The sequence below is a fragment of the Crocodylus siamensis genome, chromosome 11, assembly GCF_052110815.1.
Source record: "Crocodylus siamensis isolate JL-2025a chromosome 11, ASM5211081v1, whole genome shotgun sequence".
Taxonomy (NCBI): Eukaryota; Metazoa; Chordata; order Crocodylia; family Crocodylidae; genus Crocodylus; species Crocodylus siamensis.
In genome coordinates this window covers 28,405,676-28,421,999 of record NC_143405.1, presented here as the reverse complement: position 1 = coordinate 28,421,999, position 16,324 = coordinate 28,405,676, and the positions used below count along the sequence as shown (strand labels likewise).

The window sequence follows — 16,324 nt, the reverse complement described above, 5'->3', positions numbered from 1 at the left end:
TGATGGCTTGGGACTGTAGGGAAGGTGGAGGTCCTAGCCATGCCTGAGAGGCATGCAGCTGCTTTGAGCCCAGCCAGGGGTGAGGCTCAAGTCATCAAAGAAGTGGAGACAGGGCCAGGGGCCCAGTGCCCAAGCAGGCCAGAGACCAGCATCAGGTACCCGCAGTCTGAGAAGCGTGAAATGATAAGCACCCAAGAGGAGCAAGAACCAGAGTCAGGCCTGTAGACCAAGAGGGACAAGATCAGCCCAGAAGGGCAGAGACCAGGGACCCAGCAGCTTAGAAGGGTGAATTCTAGGGCCAGGGCCTCAGACACTGTTGACTGACAGGGCTGAAGCCATACATAAATCAGTAGGCCAGGGCTGAAGGCTTGTAGCTAGAGAAAAGGGAGGCAGAACCTGAGAAGATCTAGGCCTCTACAAGGGACAGAATGGCATCAAGTAAAACCTGTAAAACATGGGCATGGCTGTAGAGGAGGTCAGAGACTATGAATAGCCCATAAGACAACAGGTGTGCTGGGCACATAGAGTCCAGGGATGCCTAGTTAGCAGAGGCATACTGTAGGACTCTCGGGCAGTTGTCCTTTGAAAAATCAACCATTACATCAAGGTGTGGCAGGAGAGCGTTAAAAGCAGGGATCCAAGTTTTCTGTTTCCCACGGAAAAATGAAGAAAACCATGGATTTCCCCTTTTTATCAGAGAAAAATGCAGATTTCTCCTTTTAGCAAAGAAACCCATGGATTCCCTGTTCTTGAAAATAGCTCTGTAGGCTGGTTGAGCTCCAGCTTGCAAAAGCTGTTTGCAAACAAGGCGGGAAACCCCCAGCCCTGCTCACAGGGGGATGGGGAGGGGAAGGGTAGGACCTGAGACTGTCAGTCACGGCTCTGCTTGGCTCATCTCAGCCTCACTCTTCTCCTGGAGCCTATGTGGTAAGTGCAGCTTGCAGAGGGCTGGGGGGTTGCAGGTCATGGCTGGGGGCACCAGTAGGGATGGGGGGAGCCAGGAGCCAGCCCCACCTGAGCAGGCAGCAGCAGTGGGGGAGCTGGCTCTATGTTGCTTCTGCAACTGCTGCTATTGAGGGCAGGGAGCTGCAGACTTGGGTCCCTGGCAGCTGGGGGCCTCCTCTAGCAGGGCTGGCGGGCAGGGGCTGTGGGGGGGGGGGGGAGAGGCACAAGTAGGCTGGGGGGGCGGTATTGGGGCACTGAGGAGCACCAGCAGGACTGGGGGGGAGTGGCTTTGGGGGCAGTGAGGGGCACCAGAAGGGCTGGGGGTGCTGCAGGAGACTTTTAATAATGGATTTTGTGGTTTTTGTCAGATTTTTGTTTTGTTTTGTTTTGTTTTGTTTTGTTTTTTTTGTTTAATCGGAGAAAACCAAGATCCCTAGTTAAAGAAGGGTACCTAGAGCTAGGGCAGGACAATAGCCATTGGGCCGCCAGGGAGCAATACGGCTGGCCGTGGGGCCCAGTCCTCCTACACTCAGCATAAGTATGACCCTGCTCAGGTCGTTTCTTGGGTTTGAATTCTGTGATAACTGGATACAAAAACAAAACTCTCCCCCTTCTGTTCGATCTAAGCAGAAAGGTTTGTTGGCTTGAAAGTAGACCCTCAACTTGTTATCCCCCTCAAGCAGTTAAACAAGGAAACCCATACTAAGCTAATAAGAGTTAAGCAGTGAAATCAGTTTCATTGTCTGACTTGAACATTAGTAGAAAAATTAAATGGAAAATAGCGGTTCTTTTCCCTTTATATGATTCACATGAGTAGGCATAATAGGTCCTTTTTTCACACCCAACTTCATAGCTTTCCTATCTGATAACGTAAAACTGTGTTAGCAAAATGTACTAAATATTGTGACATAGTAATAGCTATCACTAGCTAGGCTAGAAAAAAAATGATAATTTGGTTTCCTTTATTGAATATACCTAAGAGCAGTTACAACTTTTGCCAAAAGTTAGTCATGTTGCTAAGGGAAAAATCTGTAGAACTGGCTGTCAGTCCTCCAGAGTCCTGCAGATCTTTTACCTGCATAAAAAAAACTTTTAAAGATGCAGAAAGAAGAACTTGACTGGTTGGAAATAATATATAGCATACATGTTTTCTGCTGAAGGAGACCTGTTCAGAAATTATATTTTAATTGGCTTTTATGCCAATGGAGCTCAGGGCACTTAAGAACAATGTACCAGAGACTCTTGCTGACTATTTTGATTATGGAATATGGCAGCTGTTTAAAAATGCACCAGAGTGAATATTCCTAGCTAAAACTACAGAGGGAGAAACAAATAATTACCCATATATGAATTTAGTTGATGGGGCATAGCTGAAAAATAAAATTAAAACCATAAATAAAGATGGCATAGTGTCACTTCCCATTGCACTAAGTGAAGTCATTTCTTGAATCTCCAACATGTCAAGTAACCTAAGTTATCCTTGTAGATCTTTCATTTATGTGAACTGTGCTTGCTCCCACATACGTCTGCCAGGCAGCCTGGAGCGCAGCTCCTGTGGGTAAGTCAGGTGGGAGGGGATAGAGGCCTCCATAGGAAAGGAGAGACTGGGTTGGTCAGGGCTGGGGCTGCTGCCCAGCCCAGGCAGTGCGTAGGGCTTGGGACCTGGAGCCAGCAAGTGCAGCCACAGGGCCCTGGCAGGGAGCAGGACAGAGCCATGGGCGGTGCGTTGAGGGGGAATGGCCCAGAGCCCTGGCAGCTGGAGGCTTCCTCTGGCAGGGCTGTGGGGAGTTGGGGGAGGGCTGTGGGTAAGGAGGAAGGGGTCTGGACCCGTGTCCTGGTAAAAGCAAAGGGGCAGAGGGAGCTCTTGATTTTCCATGATAAAAAACCTAAAATCAAATACCAAAATATATATCGGTATTTAGAATTTATTTTATTATAGTGATTGAGGCACTGGTAGGCTTCCATGTGTGTGGGTGGGTGTGTAGATAGTAGTGTTTCATTTTAATCATGGATTTTGGGTTTTTTAATCAGAATTTTCAGTTTTTAAACAGAAAACCAGGATTCCTGGTTATTGGCCAGGATTATGGACTGACATGGTGTTTATTAAAAAACGTTGTTTATTAAAATACGGTGCATCACATTGACAAATATACAAATTTGCTTAAATAACTAAATGCAACAGTCTTTATACAATAAGTTTCTGTACATTTTACATGCAGTTGTACCAGACAATAAGGGAGTTCTTTACTTGCCATGGGCAAGTGTTACATTTCTAGTGATAAACATGCCTTTGCTCACTTTTTGTAGTCCTAAAATCAGGTGTTCAAGCTGTTTGTGATGGGGGGGAGGAACATAGCAACTCCTCCATGAAATGTTAACTCTTTTTTAACAGCAACTTTTCCAGACAGCAAAGGTTTCTAGTGCCATATGTAACACTTTGACAATTACACATAGTGTGATAGGGATCCCTAGGACTCCCAGTATCCCACAGTCCTCTGTTTCCCTCTAGCTTCCTGTCTAAGAGGGAGGGGGAGCAGCTGGCTCCTTGATAACCCACCCAGTAGCAAGCTAGCTGGGTGTCCAGCACTGCTACTTTTTGTCCAGTCCAGCCAATCAGCTGGGGACCAAACAGAAGGAGCTACCTCAGGTGGATGATCAGTAGAGCTCCAGCTGTTAGGCATGGGGCTGCTCCTTGCCTTGTGTTCTGGCTTAGGCTTGAAAACTTTGTTGCAGTACACCTGAATGCCTGTCCATACACTGACACAGCACTTTTCTGTTTTAAAATGACATTGATTCTAGGGGCAGGCCTGTAAAACAGGTGAGCTTTGCATAGTTGCTTTTGCTTTTTGATATATTAAGTATACATAGTTCCTGTACCTAGTCCTCCCTAACAGCAGCCCCTTTTCTTCCAGTAAATCTTTAATTTTGAGTTAAACCAAATATATATAAGGTGCATAGAGACTTTTCTCTATCAAAGTGTTGAAATATGATAGCTTGCTAATAAATCTTCAGGGAGCAGCTGCTTTCATGTCTCTCAGAAATTCTGCTCTATAGGGATGAGCCTTATACCAACATCAAATCTCCAAATTCATGCTATTTTAAACCATAAAAGGAAATGTCTCTGATATCTAGGTGTTTGATATACCAGAAACATTTGAATGCATATTATTCTGCTTAAAGAGATGCAAATTGAGGCCTCTGGAAGCTCCTTTCTTACATTTGCCTAGTGCATTGTTGAGAACTGTTCAGATCTGAATTTAAAAGAAACTACAAAGAAGCTGTCCAAATAAACTCAAAAACAAAAGACAGTCCCCTAGAGAGTTGAGGCTTCTCTCAGTGGGGTGAAATATACTTATTGGCAAGGAACTGGCAGTATAGCATACCATTCCTAGGTGGCTTTCAGTTTTATGTGATTTACATAAATGTAAAAGTATCTTTTGAGCACACATCAGTAACTATCACTGTGTCCAATGGTGATCATTCTCCAACCTAGACCTAATTCTCCATTCTGTACATTAAATCATACATCGAAGACTTTGATATTGACAAGTGGAATAATTCCTTACTTCTTGAATGTCCAGGAATACCCCTCTAGCTCATCAACTCTGGAATCAGGCAGGAGTGAGTAGATTAAAGGTAGTTGCCAAAAATGGTAGCCATTGTTTAGTTTTTTCTTTTGAAGTCGGTTGAAAGAAAAAAATCATTTCCCATCAAGTCTGTTCTGCTTACTGAGATCCAGTGCTGTTTCAATACCTAACTACAACATCGGGTTACAAACGGAATTCCTTGTGTTACTAGAAAAGTGTGTGCACATAATGGTAAACTGAGAACTCCACCGGTCTTTTTGGTTCTGCTTTCCAGTCAAACATCATCATGCATGAGCCTTGTAGCCTTTCTACAATACTAAGACTCCCTGTCCCTGTTATTGAGTGGGATCACAAACACAGAGATATCATCATAGGATGCTGGATTATTGTTGTCCAGAGTCCACTGGTGCCCATTTCTCATCCCCCTTGCTTTTTGTACCAGGCACTTGGCCAGTTCAGTAAACCTGCAAGAGGAATAGTAGGTAAGTTTGGGACTATCACAAAACTCCCTTTGGGGACTATTAATACCGATATGTGCTACTTCCAGTCTCTGAATGACTATAGGTGCTGACAGATGTGGGGGGAAAAACCCCCCAAAAATGTGCTTTATGGGAAGAAGCAGGGTATTAGTTCAACCAAATTCTGTAGTGTCTGTATAGATTAGCACTTTGGTGCTGCTTTTATCTAATAGCTGATTCAATCAGCTGTTAGGTAAAGCACCATAAAAGCCCCACTGAAGCGCCTAATCTATATGGATGTTGGGCGAGCCGGGTCCAGTTAACACAATGCCTCTTCTGGACATGTATTCAGCTTGGTGCAGGCCCTGTGGAGTTTAAAGTGCCAGGTGGGGGGTTTTTTTGGTTTTTGGGTGGGGTTGTTTGTTTGTTTACATCCGTAAGCAGCCCTAGAGCCTAACTAAATATTTATGAAGGAGGCAAGTTTAACAGTAGCATTCCATATCAGAGGAGGAAGTCAGTTCTACCCCTTTATACACTTTAATCCTTTTCATTTCCATTGGGACCACAGCTCTCTGCAGCCTTCAAAGAGAAGGTTAAGAAGAACTGAGAACTACGTGTATCTTCAGAGTTTGCATGTGAAGTTTAGCCATTGGGAATAAACAGGGAGCCCTGATGACTACAGGGTAGCCAATCGCTTAACTGTGATGCTGTGGAGAAAAATATTTTGGAAGATGGGGACAATAAGCTAGTTTGGTCAGCTTATCGAAGTTAGTGCCACTGTGTTGAGTTTTAGTGCCTGCATCAATATGCTACTGAGAACAATGGAGGAAAACTGTATTCACTAGGCATAAACAATACTCAGAGTTAATGGAGCTGAGTGCAGTAGTAGTAGATGGAATGGACTTATTACCTGTATAGGTCTGTTTTGTTGTCATCAAGAAAGCTCCTGACAATCCGGGCAACCTCTTCATTGGATAGAATCTCCCAAAGGCCATCAGTTGCCAGGACAAGGACATCGTCTTCCTTAACATCGTGTAGAGCAAAATCGAGCACATTCACCTAGAGAACAAAGTTATTTCTTAGCTATATTTTCAAATCGGCTATAGATACATAGAAACGTTCAGGAAAAATCCTTGCTTTCATTGTGATTTGGTTTTAGAAAATGTAAACAAATCCTATTCTGATTTTCCTATTGAAGGGTGGTTATATTTAGCGAGCTTCTTAATAGCAGTGGCAAAGGTGTCTCCAGGAGGGTGGGCTTAATTGCTCTACTATAGTTAAGTACCAGAAGACTGGTTGAATCTCAGGCAATTATAAAGGGTCTTTTTTAACAAACTAGACCACTTATAGGCACCAACTTTTTTTTGCTGGTGAGTGTTTGCAGGTTTAAAAAAAGGCACTTTACTTTTAACTCTGCGTGTTCCTGTGCCAAACCCCATGCATGCCCAGAAGAGGTGGTGTGTTACTTCCACCTGACTCCACAGCATCTGTAAAGATCAGGCACTTTAGTGGGGCTTTTTAGCACTTTTATCTAATAGCTGGTTGAATCAGCTTTAGCTAAAAGTGCCACAAAGCCCTGTTGAAGCACTTGATCTTTACAGATGCTGCAAAGCTGGGTTGAAGTCATGCACTGCTGCTTCTGCTAAAGCACGTTTTTTGTTTGTTTGCTTTTAACATCTGCAAGTGTCTCTGTGGGTGCTGAGTGCACACAGTTTTTTTCCCAGTGGGTACTTGAGCCCCAGAGTTGGCACCTATTCTTGTCCTCTCCTGGATTTCCATGGGAGAGGCCATAATATGGTTGAGCCTCAGACCTGGGTACCCATAATATGGGTGAGCCCAAGGCTTCTCTGAAAGATGCTGTGATTAATAGAGATCTTTTCCAGTCTGTTTTCTGTACTGGCACCTGTTGGCAACTTTGGATGAGTCCCACCACGTTGGAAGGAAGCTTTGTAGGATTCAAGCTGATATAGTGTTGGGAATATGGTAGGACTGATTCCTGCTGCCTTAGAAAAAGAGGTTCTATAATTCTTTAATTTGTAGAGCCAGATTATTAAAGTAGGTAAGAACTGTCATTTACTGGGTCAGACCATAGCTCCATCTTGCCCAATATTCTGTATCCAGTGGCAAAGAGTAGATGCTGAAAGGGAGAGTAAACTGTGTATGACTAAGGTTTTTTTCCACTATTCCTTTCTCACTTGCAGCCTCCATAGTTTCATACCTTCTAGGGTCGGAAGGGACCTGAGCAGATCATCAAATCTGACCCCTGTCATGGCAGGAAAGCATACTGGGGTCAAACAACCCCAGCAAGATGTACATCTAGCCTCCTCTAAAAGACCCCCAGGGAAGGAGCCCAGTACCACTTCTCTTGGAAGTTGGTTCCAGACCCTAGCCACCCTGACAGTGAAGTAGCGCCTCCTGATATCTAGCATAAATCTACCCTCTGCCAGCTTGTGACTGTTATTCCTGGTCACTCCTGGCGGTGCTCGGGGGAACAGGGACTTCCCCAGTGCCTGCTGATCCCCCCTGACTAGTTTGTAACAGGCCACAAGATCCCCACCCCCAGCCTTCTCTTCTGGAGGCTGAACAGGTTCAGGTCCCGTAGGCTCTCCTCATAGGGCCTGCCCTGCTGCCCCTTGATCATGCGAGTGGCCCTCCTCTGGACCCTCTCCATGTTGTCCACATCCCTCTTGAAGTGCAGCGCCCAGAACTGGACGCAGTACTCCAACTATAGTCCAAAATGACCCATCCACCACCACTCTCTGGGTGCGGCCCTCCAGCCAGTTGGCGACCCAATTGACTCTGTGGGTGTCAACACCACAGTCCCCCAGTTTCTTAATGAGAACACATGAGAGACGGTGTCAAAGGCCTTCCGAAATTCCAGGAAGACTATGTCCACTGCTACCCCTGCATCTAATGATTTGGTCATAGAAGGCCACCAGGTTGGTCTGGCAGGACCTGCCACTAATAAACCCGTGTTGGTTGCCCCTAAGCATAATCTCCCCTGCTGGCCCCTCGTGGACATGCGCCAGAATAGTTTTCTCAAAAAGCTTGCCCAGGATCGAGGTAAGACTAACTGGCCTATAGTTTCCCGGGTCCTCCTCCCTCCCTTTTTTGAAGATGGGAACCACATTGGCCCTCTTCCAGTCCTCTGGGACCACACCAGAGCACCACGAGTGTTCATAAAGCCGTGCCAGGGGTCCTGCAATGACCTCAGCCAATTCCCTCAGTACTGTAGGGTGGAGATCGTCTGGACCAGCTGATTTGAATACATCCAGTCCTTCCAGAAGTTCCCTAACTAGGTCCTCACTAACCCTTGGCCTAGGTGCGCCTCCCCTGGGATCTATGGGGGGCCCAGTGTGGGGGTGACTGTCCCAGTCCCTGCTTAGGAAAATGGAGGCAAAGCGTTAAATATGTTGGCTTTGTCGTCTGGTGTGATGACCAAATTTCCTAACGTGTCCTTCAGGGGTCCCACATTACCTGGAACCTTCTTTTTGCCCCCTATGTATTTAAAAAGGGACTTCTTGTCCTTGATCCAGGAAGCTAGTCCCAGTCCCATCTCCACCTTGGCCTTCCTGACTGCCCCCCTGCAGCCCCGAGCAACTGCAGTATAATCCTCCCTGGTGATGACCCCTCCTTTCCATTGGGTGTACTCCTCCCTTTTAGCTAGGAGACATTCCCGGATGCTTTTAGTGAGCCGTGGGGGCTTTTGTGCCCTCCTGTTCCCTTTGATCCATGTTGGGATTACCTCCCTTTGGGCTTGGAGGATCGTCACCTTAAGGAGCGACCACTCTCCCTGGACACCTGGCTCCCCTCCCCTCCAGGACCTCAGTGCTTCTCCAACTATTCTCCTTAGCTCATTGAAGTCCGCCCTCCTGAAATCTAGGGCTGCTGCCTTGCTGCATGCCTTTGCCACCTTGCGCTGGAAGGTGAATTCCAGCAGGCGATGATCGCTGTTGCCCAGGTGGTCGAGCACCTGCAGCCCCCTCACCAGGTCCAACAAGGCATCTCCCTCCCTCCAGTATTTAAGGTCTCGAAAGTTGTGGTTCGGAGTCTGTATCCCTAAGTCCCATTCTCAATAGCTACTGATGCCCCTTTCCTCCAATAATTTTTCTAACCCCTTTTTGATTCTGATTAAACCATCAGCTTCTGTGACACTGGAAGATGTTACAGCACTAAAGCCACTGTTACTGCCCCTGCCAGCTCTTCCTCTGCTTCTAACCTATGTGGGCTATTCCTGCCAGGAGCCTGTATCTAAGATGTTATACAAAGGTTGTTGAGACTTATCTGGCATTCTGATTACTACTCTATGCTGCTTGTCCATGTTGGCACTGTTGATGCTGCCAGAAGCGACCCTGAGCAGATCAAAAGTGACTACAGGGCTCTGGGTGAAGGGGATGGTGGTTTACGTGGCACTTTCATCAATCCTTCCAAGTCAATAGTAAAGGCCCAAACAGGAGCAAATGCATCTTGCAGATCAATACATGGTTGCAAAGACGGTGCTGCCATCAGAGCTTCAGTTTCTTTGACCATAGAGAGGTTTTCCAGGAAGAACTGCTGAAAAGATGCAGGGTCCACCTGAAAATGAGGGGTAAGAGTGTCTTTGATACAAGCTTGCTCACCTGGTGAGAAGGGTCCACCAAGGAATGCCCTTCCCCCCCACCCCAAGGTAAGTAAAGAGCCAGGGGATCTGGATTAAAGCCACGTAACAAGATGCTACAGGGGAAGCCTTAACAATGTTCCCAGAGAGGAATTGTGGTAGTCTGCTAGTTACCTAAAATGTTTGTACACCGGTACAAGAAACATGGGAAATGTGCAGGAAGAAATGGAAGTCATAGTACAAGCAGGGAATTATGATACTATTGGGATAAGAGACTTGATGAGAGAGTTCACACAACTGAAGTATCATTATGGATGGGTATAAATTTTTCAGGAAGGACAGGCAGGGGGCAAAAGGAGATGGTGTTTGTCTATACATAAGAGACATGCCTGTTCTGAGGTGCAGTACAAAGTGGGAGGTACACTTGTATTCCCCTGGGTCAAGGTCAGAGGGGAAAATGGTACGGGTGATGTTGCAGCAGGTATCTGTTAGACCACCAAACCAGGAGGAAGAGGTGGACAAGGCTTTCTTTCAACAACTAACTACATTTTCCAGATCCCAGTGCTTGAGGAACATCAACTACCATGACATCTGCTGGGTAGGTAATATAGCAGTATACACGTAGTCCATCATGTTCTTAGAATGTGTCTGGGATATTTTTTACTACAGGTGGTGGAGAGGCCAGGTAGTGGAGATGCTTTGCTTGATTTCCTGCTCACAAACGGGGAGGAATTGGTTGAAATGTGAAGGTGGATGGTAACTTTGGTAACTGTGACTAAGAAATGATAAAAAGTTCAAGATCCTGAGGGAGGGAGACGAGCAGTGGTAAACAGTAGGGCTGTGCAAAGCTTCAGGTGGTGATTCGATTTGGAGCAGATTTGGCCCAATTTGGTGGCCAAATATCCGAATCGAATCAGGGGACCAATTATAAGGTCCAAATCGATTCAAAGCTCTCCGAATCTTCGGCAAAGATTTTGAGAGCTTTGATTCGGACAGTACCTGGTGGCTGCAGCATGGAGCAGGGGGCTTAGGGAGGGGGGAAGGGACCATGGGGGGACCCCCTGCCAGGACCCCTGGTCCCTGCCTGTGCCCCTGTGCCCCCAATCCCCCCATGCCTGCCCCAGCTCCCAGTAGTTTAAAAAAAAGCCCCAGGGCTCACTAGGTGCTGCTGGGTTGGGGGAGCAAACCCCACTGCCCCATGCTGCATGGGGGGGCTCTGCACAAGCCCCCTGACTCCTCCCCTGCTCCCCCACGGGTGCCCCACCTCCCAGGGCTCTGGCCCTTTAAGAAAAAAAAAAAAGCCAAGGAAATGCCACAGCTTCAGCTTCAGGAGCTGGTGCAGAGTCAGCAGGGGGCAGCAGGGATTGCCCCACCGCGGGCAGGAGGGGTGAGTCCAGGGTTTCTTTGCCTTTTTTTTCTTAAAGGGCTGGAACTGGCCCATGCAGGGCACCCGTGCGGGAGCAAGGGGGGGCTCATGCAGAACTCCCCATGCAGTGGGGAAGCAGTGCGGATCACCTCCCACCAGCAGCACCTGCTGAGCCAGGGCTGGGAGCTGGGCTGGGAGAGTGGCGGGGATGGGCCTGGCCTGGCTGAGTCAGAGATTTGGCTGCTGCTGAATCTCCGAATCAGATTTGGCCAAATCAAATCAGGGCAGCAATTCGAATCTCCAAATCGAGTCGCTGTCCTCCTGATTCCAAAGCAAATACTAGCCTCTTTGCACAGGCCTAGTAAACAGAGACACTGGACTTCAGAAAAGCTAACTTTGAGCAAACTCGGAACTGGTGGGCAGAATCTCCCGAGGAAAGTCGGAGGGGAAAAGGAGTCCAGGAGAACTGGCTGTAATTTTAGAAGGCCAAATTTAAGGATGTGGGAGCAAGACATCCTGATGCGAAGAAAGAGCAGGCAGTGCAGCAGGAGACCATCTGGTTAAACAGTGAATTCTTCAATTAATTGAAATTCAAAAAAATCCTACAAAAAATGGAAACTGCCCCATATTACTAGGGAAGAGTATAAGAGTATTGTATGGGCAAACAGTGAGAAATGGGGAAAACCAAAGCATAATTTGAATGGCAACTAGCACGGGATTTAAAAGGAAATAAAAAGGGTTCTGCAAGTATGTCAGAAATAAGACAAAGACCAAGGAAAGTGTAGGTCCCTTACTGAGTAGAGAATGCAGTCTCTAATGGATGATGTGAAGGAGCCTGAAATATTTATTGCCTTTTTTTTACATTAGCCTTCACAAACAAGGTAATCTCTCACATAGCAAGTGCAGCTGGCAGCCAGGATGTGGGGGAGATAATCAGCCCCAAGTAATGGAAGAACCAGTTAGGGATTACTTAAATTACAAATAGATGTTGCTAAATGAAGTGGAACCAGCTGATCAACTTTGTTGATCAGCAAAGCTGTGCTCCTGGCACAGCTGATCAACTTTGCTGTGCAAAACAAATGTCACCTGTTGTCCTACCCACTGATCTCGCAGGTCATCAGGTGATGTGTTCCCTGCTTCCAGAGATCTGCCTGCAGAGATCTCAGGGTCACGTCTCTGGAAGTGTGGAAATCCAAAACGTGCCAGTGTGGTCTCAGCCCCAGGACCACACTGGAGCATGTTTGATTCTCTACTGCAGTCCCAAGACTAGGACTGCCTATCAGCTGATTGGAGGTCTCAGGTTTGGGACTGCACCAGAATGGGTTTGACACTCCACTGAGGTCCCAGAACTGGGGCTGTCAGTCAACTGATTGGTGATTCCAACTTTGGCACTGCACTAGAGTGGCCTGGCTTTCCCTGTTCCCAGAGACATGCATCTCTGGAAGCAGGGAAAGTCAGGATTGCCTGCTTGCAGCAGTGCAGCCCCACCAATATCTGGGGGAAACCTGGAAGCAAGGAAACCCAACTTTTCCTGCTTCCAGTGATGTGCCCATAGATTGGTAGAAGCGTGTCTCTGCAGGCAGGGAAATCTGCGTAGGTGCTCCCCAGGGTTTGGGTCCAATCCTCCACAGGACCTGGCCCCTCAAGCCTCAGGTGTTCCTGAGTGTGGGGATAGGACAGTACAGGCAGCTCTAGCCATAGAGCAAATAGACATCTGCTACAATAAAGGAGCATAATTTATTACCTATTACCTTTTGTTGCAGCCATGCTGTGGTGCTGCAAAAGATATGGATGTTTATTTGCTGTCACTTTGTGCTACTGTAATTTTTTTTTTATGGCAGCACACAGGTGATGAAAGGCAACTTCTGTTTCTACCTTTAGAGAAACTGAGTGTTTTCAAGTCAGTAGGGTCAGATGGGATGCATCCCCTGAAGTACTGTAGCAATGTCAGAGCCATTGCTATTATCCTTGAGAACCTTAGAGATTGGGTGAGGTCCTGGATGACTGAAAAAGCAAATATAGTGCCCATCTTTTAAGAAAGGGAAGAAGGAAAACCCAGGGAATTACAGACTTGTGAGTCTGACCTTGAAAGATCATGATGCAGGTCATCAAGGAATCAATTTCTAAGCACTTGGAGGAGAACAAGGTAGTTAGAAATAACCTGGGGAATGACTGGTCACGCAGCAATACCACAGAAAAGGATCTTGGGGTTGCAATGAACCATAAGCTAAATATGAGCCAACCATTTTGTAAAAAAGGCCAAGAGCATACTGAGCTGTATTAATAGGAATGTCAGTTTTGGGCCTTCTGCTTCAAGAGAGATGCTGACAAATGAGAGAGAGGAGCAGCACAAATTATTAGAGGCCTGAGAAACAACTTGTGATTAGAGAGAAAAGAGGTTTTTTGTGGGTGATATCTTTTATTGAGTCATCTGCATAGGTGGGAGAGATTTAGACAAACTTAGGTACACGGCACTCTTCTTCAGGTCTGAGGCAGAAAAAAGCAAGCAGAAAAAAACAGTTGGCTGAGCTGTGAAATAGAAGAACAGAGACAATAACTGGAATAACTAACAGATGAGAAAAATGCAGAAGAAAAGGATAGTCTTGATTAGTGGAAGAGGAAGATCGTTCAAGTGTGAAGAGGGTCATTAACATGTGCAGAGTGCAGAAAGACCAGCTGGGATTGTGGGCAGATTATAATGGACCATAAATGCGTGTATCAGTGTATAATGCATTCAGTCCTTGGTTTGTAATGTCTAGTAAGTTTATGATTTTTTGTTCCAAGGCTTGTCTCTTGAAGGTGTTTTGCAAATTTTATTTTTAATATGCTCTTGTGTTGCATTCTTTGTGGCTGGCAGGGGACAGAACAAGGAGCAGTCATCTTAAATTGCAGCCAGGTAAATTTAGATTGGATATGAGGAAAAACTTTCTTGTTATGAGAGTGGCTAAGAACTGGAATGAATCTCCATCCTAGGAATCTCTGAAGTGCAAGTTAGGGAAACACTTGACTGGCATGGTTTGTCAGGGATGATCCTACCTTCAGCAGGAGGGTTGACTTGATATGACTCCTTGAGGTCCCTTCTAGCCCTACATTCCTATGATTCTATATTTTATTTTGGTAATCTCCATCTCCCATATTCACTCACCTTGGGGATGCACGAAAGAAATGGCTTGACTTTAATGTTGGTGTCAGTAACTTTCAGCTGGTGATCTCCCAGTCCTCTAGAAACTGCCAAAGTTCCCAGCAAACGAGTCTGGAACCACACATGGAAAAGCTTGTGTCATCATGCTGGACTGTGGTTTTGTGAATGAGTTGAGGAAGCTGCAAGTCCATGGGCCTCACTACTGTGCCTCTGACCCAAGCAGAATTTCATAAATAGAGAAAGGACCATGTCACACAGATGATGGGACAGGCCACTTGAGGTTGACTCAAATGGGGGATGCCCCAATGTGAATGAAATGCTAGATGGCGCAAATGCCCCTGAAACATTTCACCAATGCAAACTCATTGGCATCAGCTAAGCTAGCCGCATAGCTTGCAGCACAAGTCTGTAGGTGCTACAAAAATTTACTGTGCTAGAGCAGGAGCTCAGCTCAGGACCACAAGGATTTTGGCAAGTACCCTTAATTCTGGGGAACAAGGAAGGAAATCTCTTTTTAAAGAACAAAGGCAGCTTTTCCTTGTGGTGATCCTTGCAAAATAAAAGTAATACAAGCTTCTGTTAAGTGGGTGGCAATTAGGAAGCTGAAGCACAAGGTTGGCATGATAGTCTGACACAGATGTGCAGAGAGTTGCTTACCTGCAGTGGTGTCCTCTAAGAAATCCTCTGCCTAGATCTCTATACACAGTAGTGTGCACAGAAGCCAGACTACATAGCAACATCTCCTATGAATTCTTTCCACACAGGAAAGGTGAAAATGACCATCCTCCCAGTAATCTGCTTCTTTTCTTTTCTTTTCTTCTGATGATTGTATGTCTGCTACCCCTGAGAACTCTCACCCCCTTCCCTCTGATGTTTTTCATTATGCTGTGCCTGGTTCCTGTGATCAGAGACCTGAGGAAGAATGCCTTGCATTTGAAAGCTCATTTAACTTTATCCCTATTTGGTCCAATAAGGGAGACCACCCTAAGAAATCCTTGCCTCTCACACAGTAGTGTGGTCAGTGAAGATGAATCCCTCACACAAGGAGGGCAGAAGCAGTAAATGTTTTGCAGACCCATCTCCAGTTGATAATGCTGGCTCTAGTTATAGGAACACTAGATTTGCCAGATTAAATTGGAGCCATGGTCCATTTATTTTTTCTATACTTTCTGTCCTAATTACTATTACTCAGTATTTCAGAGGAAGGTATAACTTCCCCTATTAGCATAGGTGGCAGAAGGCTGGTGCTACCGCAGCTTAGCCCCCGCAAATGCAGGGCAGCGGGTGGGGCTGCAGGGCAGCTTATGGGTTCCAGACTGCAGCAGGGAGGAGAGAGGAGTGCCCACACTTAGACACGCAGCCAGGATTAATAAATTCATAGACATTAGGGCTGGAAGGGACCTGGAAGATCGAGTCCAGCCCCCTGCCCCAGAGGCAGGAAGTCAGCAGGATTCCAGCAAGATAAGCATCCAAATGTCTCTTGAAGGCATTCAAAGTAGGAGCTTGAACCACCTCCAGCAGCAGCCTACTCCAAAGCTTGGGGGCTTGGACAGTAACTAAGTTCTTCCTTATGTCCAGCCTGAACCGGTCATGGTGGAGTTTGTGACTGGTCAACATTGTCATCCCTTGGGGCGCTCTGGTGAACAAATGTTCCCCCAGGTACTGGTGAACACCCCAATAAACTTGTAGGTGGCCACCACATCACCTCTGAGCCTGCGCTCTTCCAGGCTGAAAAGTCCCGTGGCTCTCAGCCTCTTGTCATAAGGTCTGTTTTCCTGACCTCTGATCATGCACATGGCTCTTCACTGGACTCTCTCAAGCTTCTCCACATCCTTTTTTGAATTGTGGAGCCCAAAACTGGATGCAGTACTCCAGCTGCAGCCTCACTGAGGCTGAGTAGAATGGGAGAATGACATCCTGGGATTTCCTTGAGAAGCATCTATGGATTCAAGCCAGCGTTTTTTTCACTTTACTAGCCGTAGCATCACATTGAAGGCTCATGTTCATCTTGTGTTCAATCATGACCCGCAAGTCCTTTTTTGTTTGTAGTGCTAGCCAGCGTAGCACTGCCGAACCTATAAGGATGCTGCAGGTTTTTCCTCCCAGCGTGGAGAACCTTGCATTTTTCAGTGTTAAACACCATCAGGTTCTCATCTACCCATTTCCTGAGCCTGTCAAGGTCTGCCTGGATCGCCTGCCTGTCCTCGGGCGTGGATGCTTTACCCCAGA

General features: G+C 46.5%; 1 protein-coding gene across 1 annotated transcript in view; it reads right to left on the bottom strand.

Annotated features, from left to right (window-relative positions):
* Positions 1–4,498: 4,498 nt before the first annotated feature.
* The window catches only part of PPM1M (protein phosphatase, Mg2+/Mn2+ dependent 1M), a 29,033-nt gene continuing 17,207 nt past the window's right edge, over positions 4,499–16,324 (bottom strand). The window contains exons 8-10 of the mRNA XM_090022548.1: positions 14,099–14,206; positions 5,901–6,049; positions 4,499–4,996 (exon numbers count right to left, since the gene is read on the bottom strand). Of these exons, the coding sequence (XP_089878674.1) occupies positions 4,849–4,996; positions 5,901–6,049; positions 14,099–14,206 (405 nt within the window). The 3' untranslated portion in view covers positions 4,499–4,848. The remainder of the gene's footprint in view (positions 4,997–5,900; positions 6,050–14,098; positions 14,207–16,324) is intronic.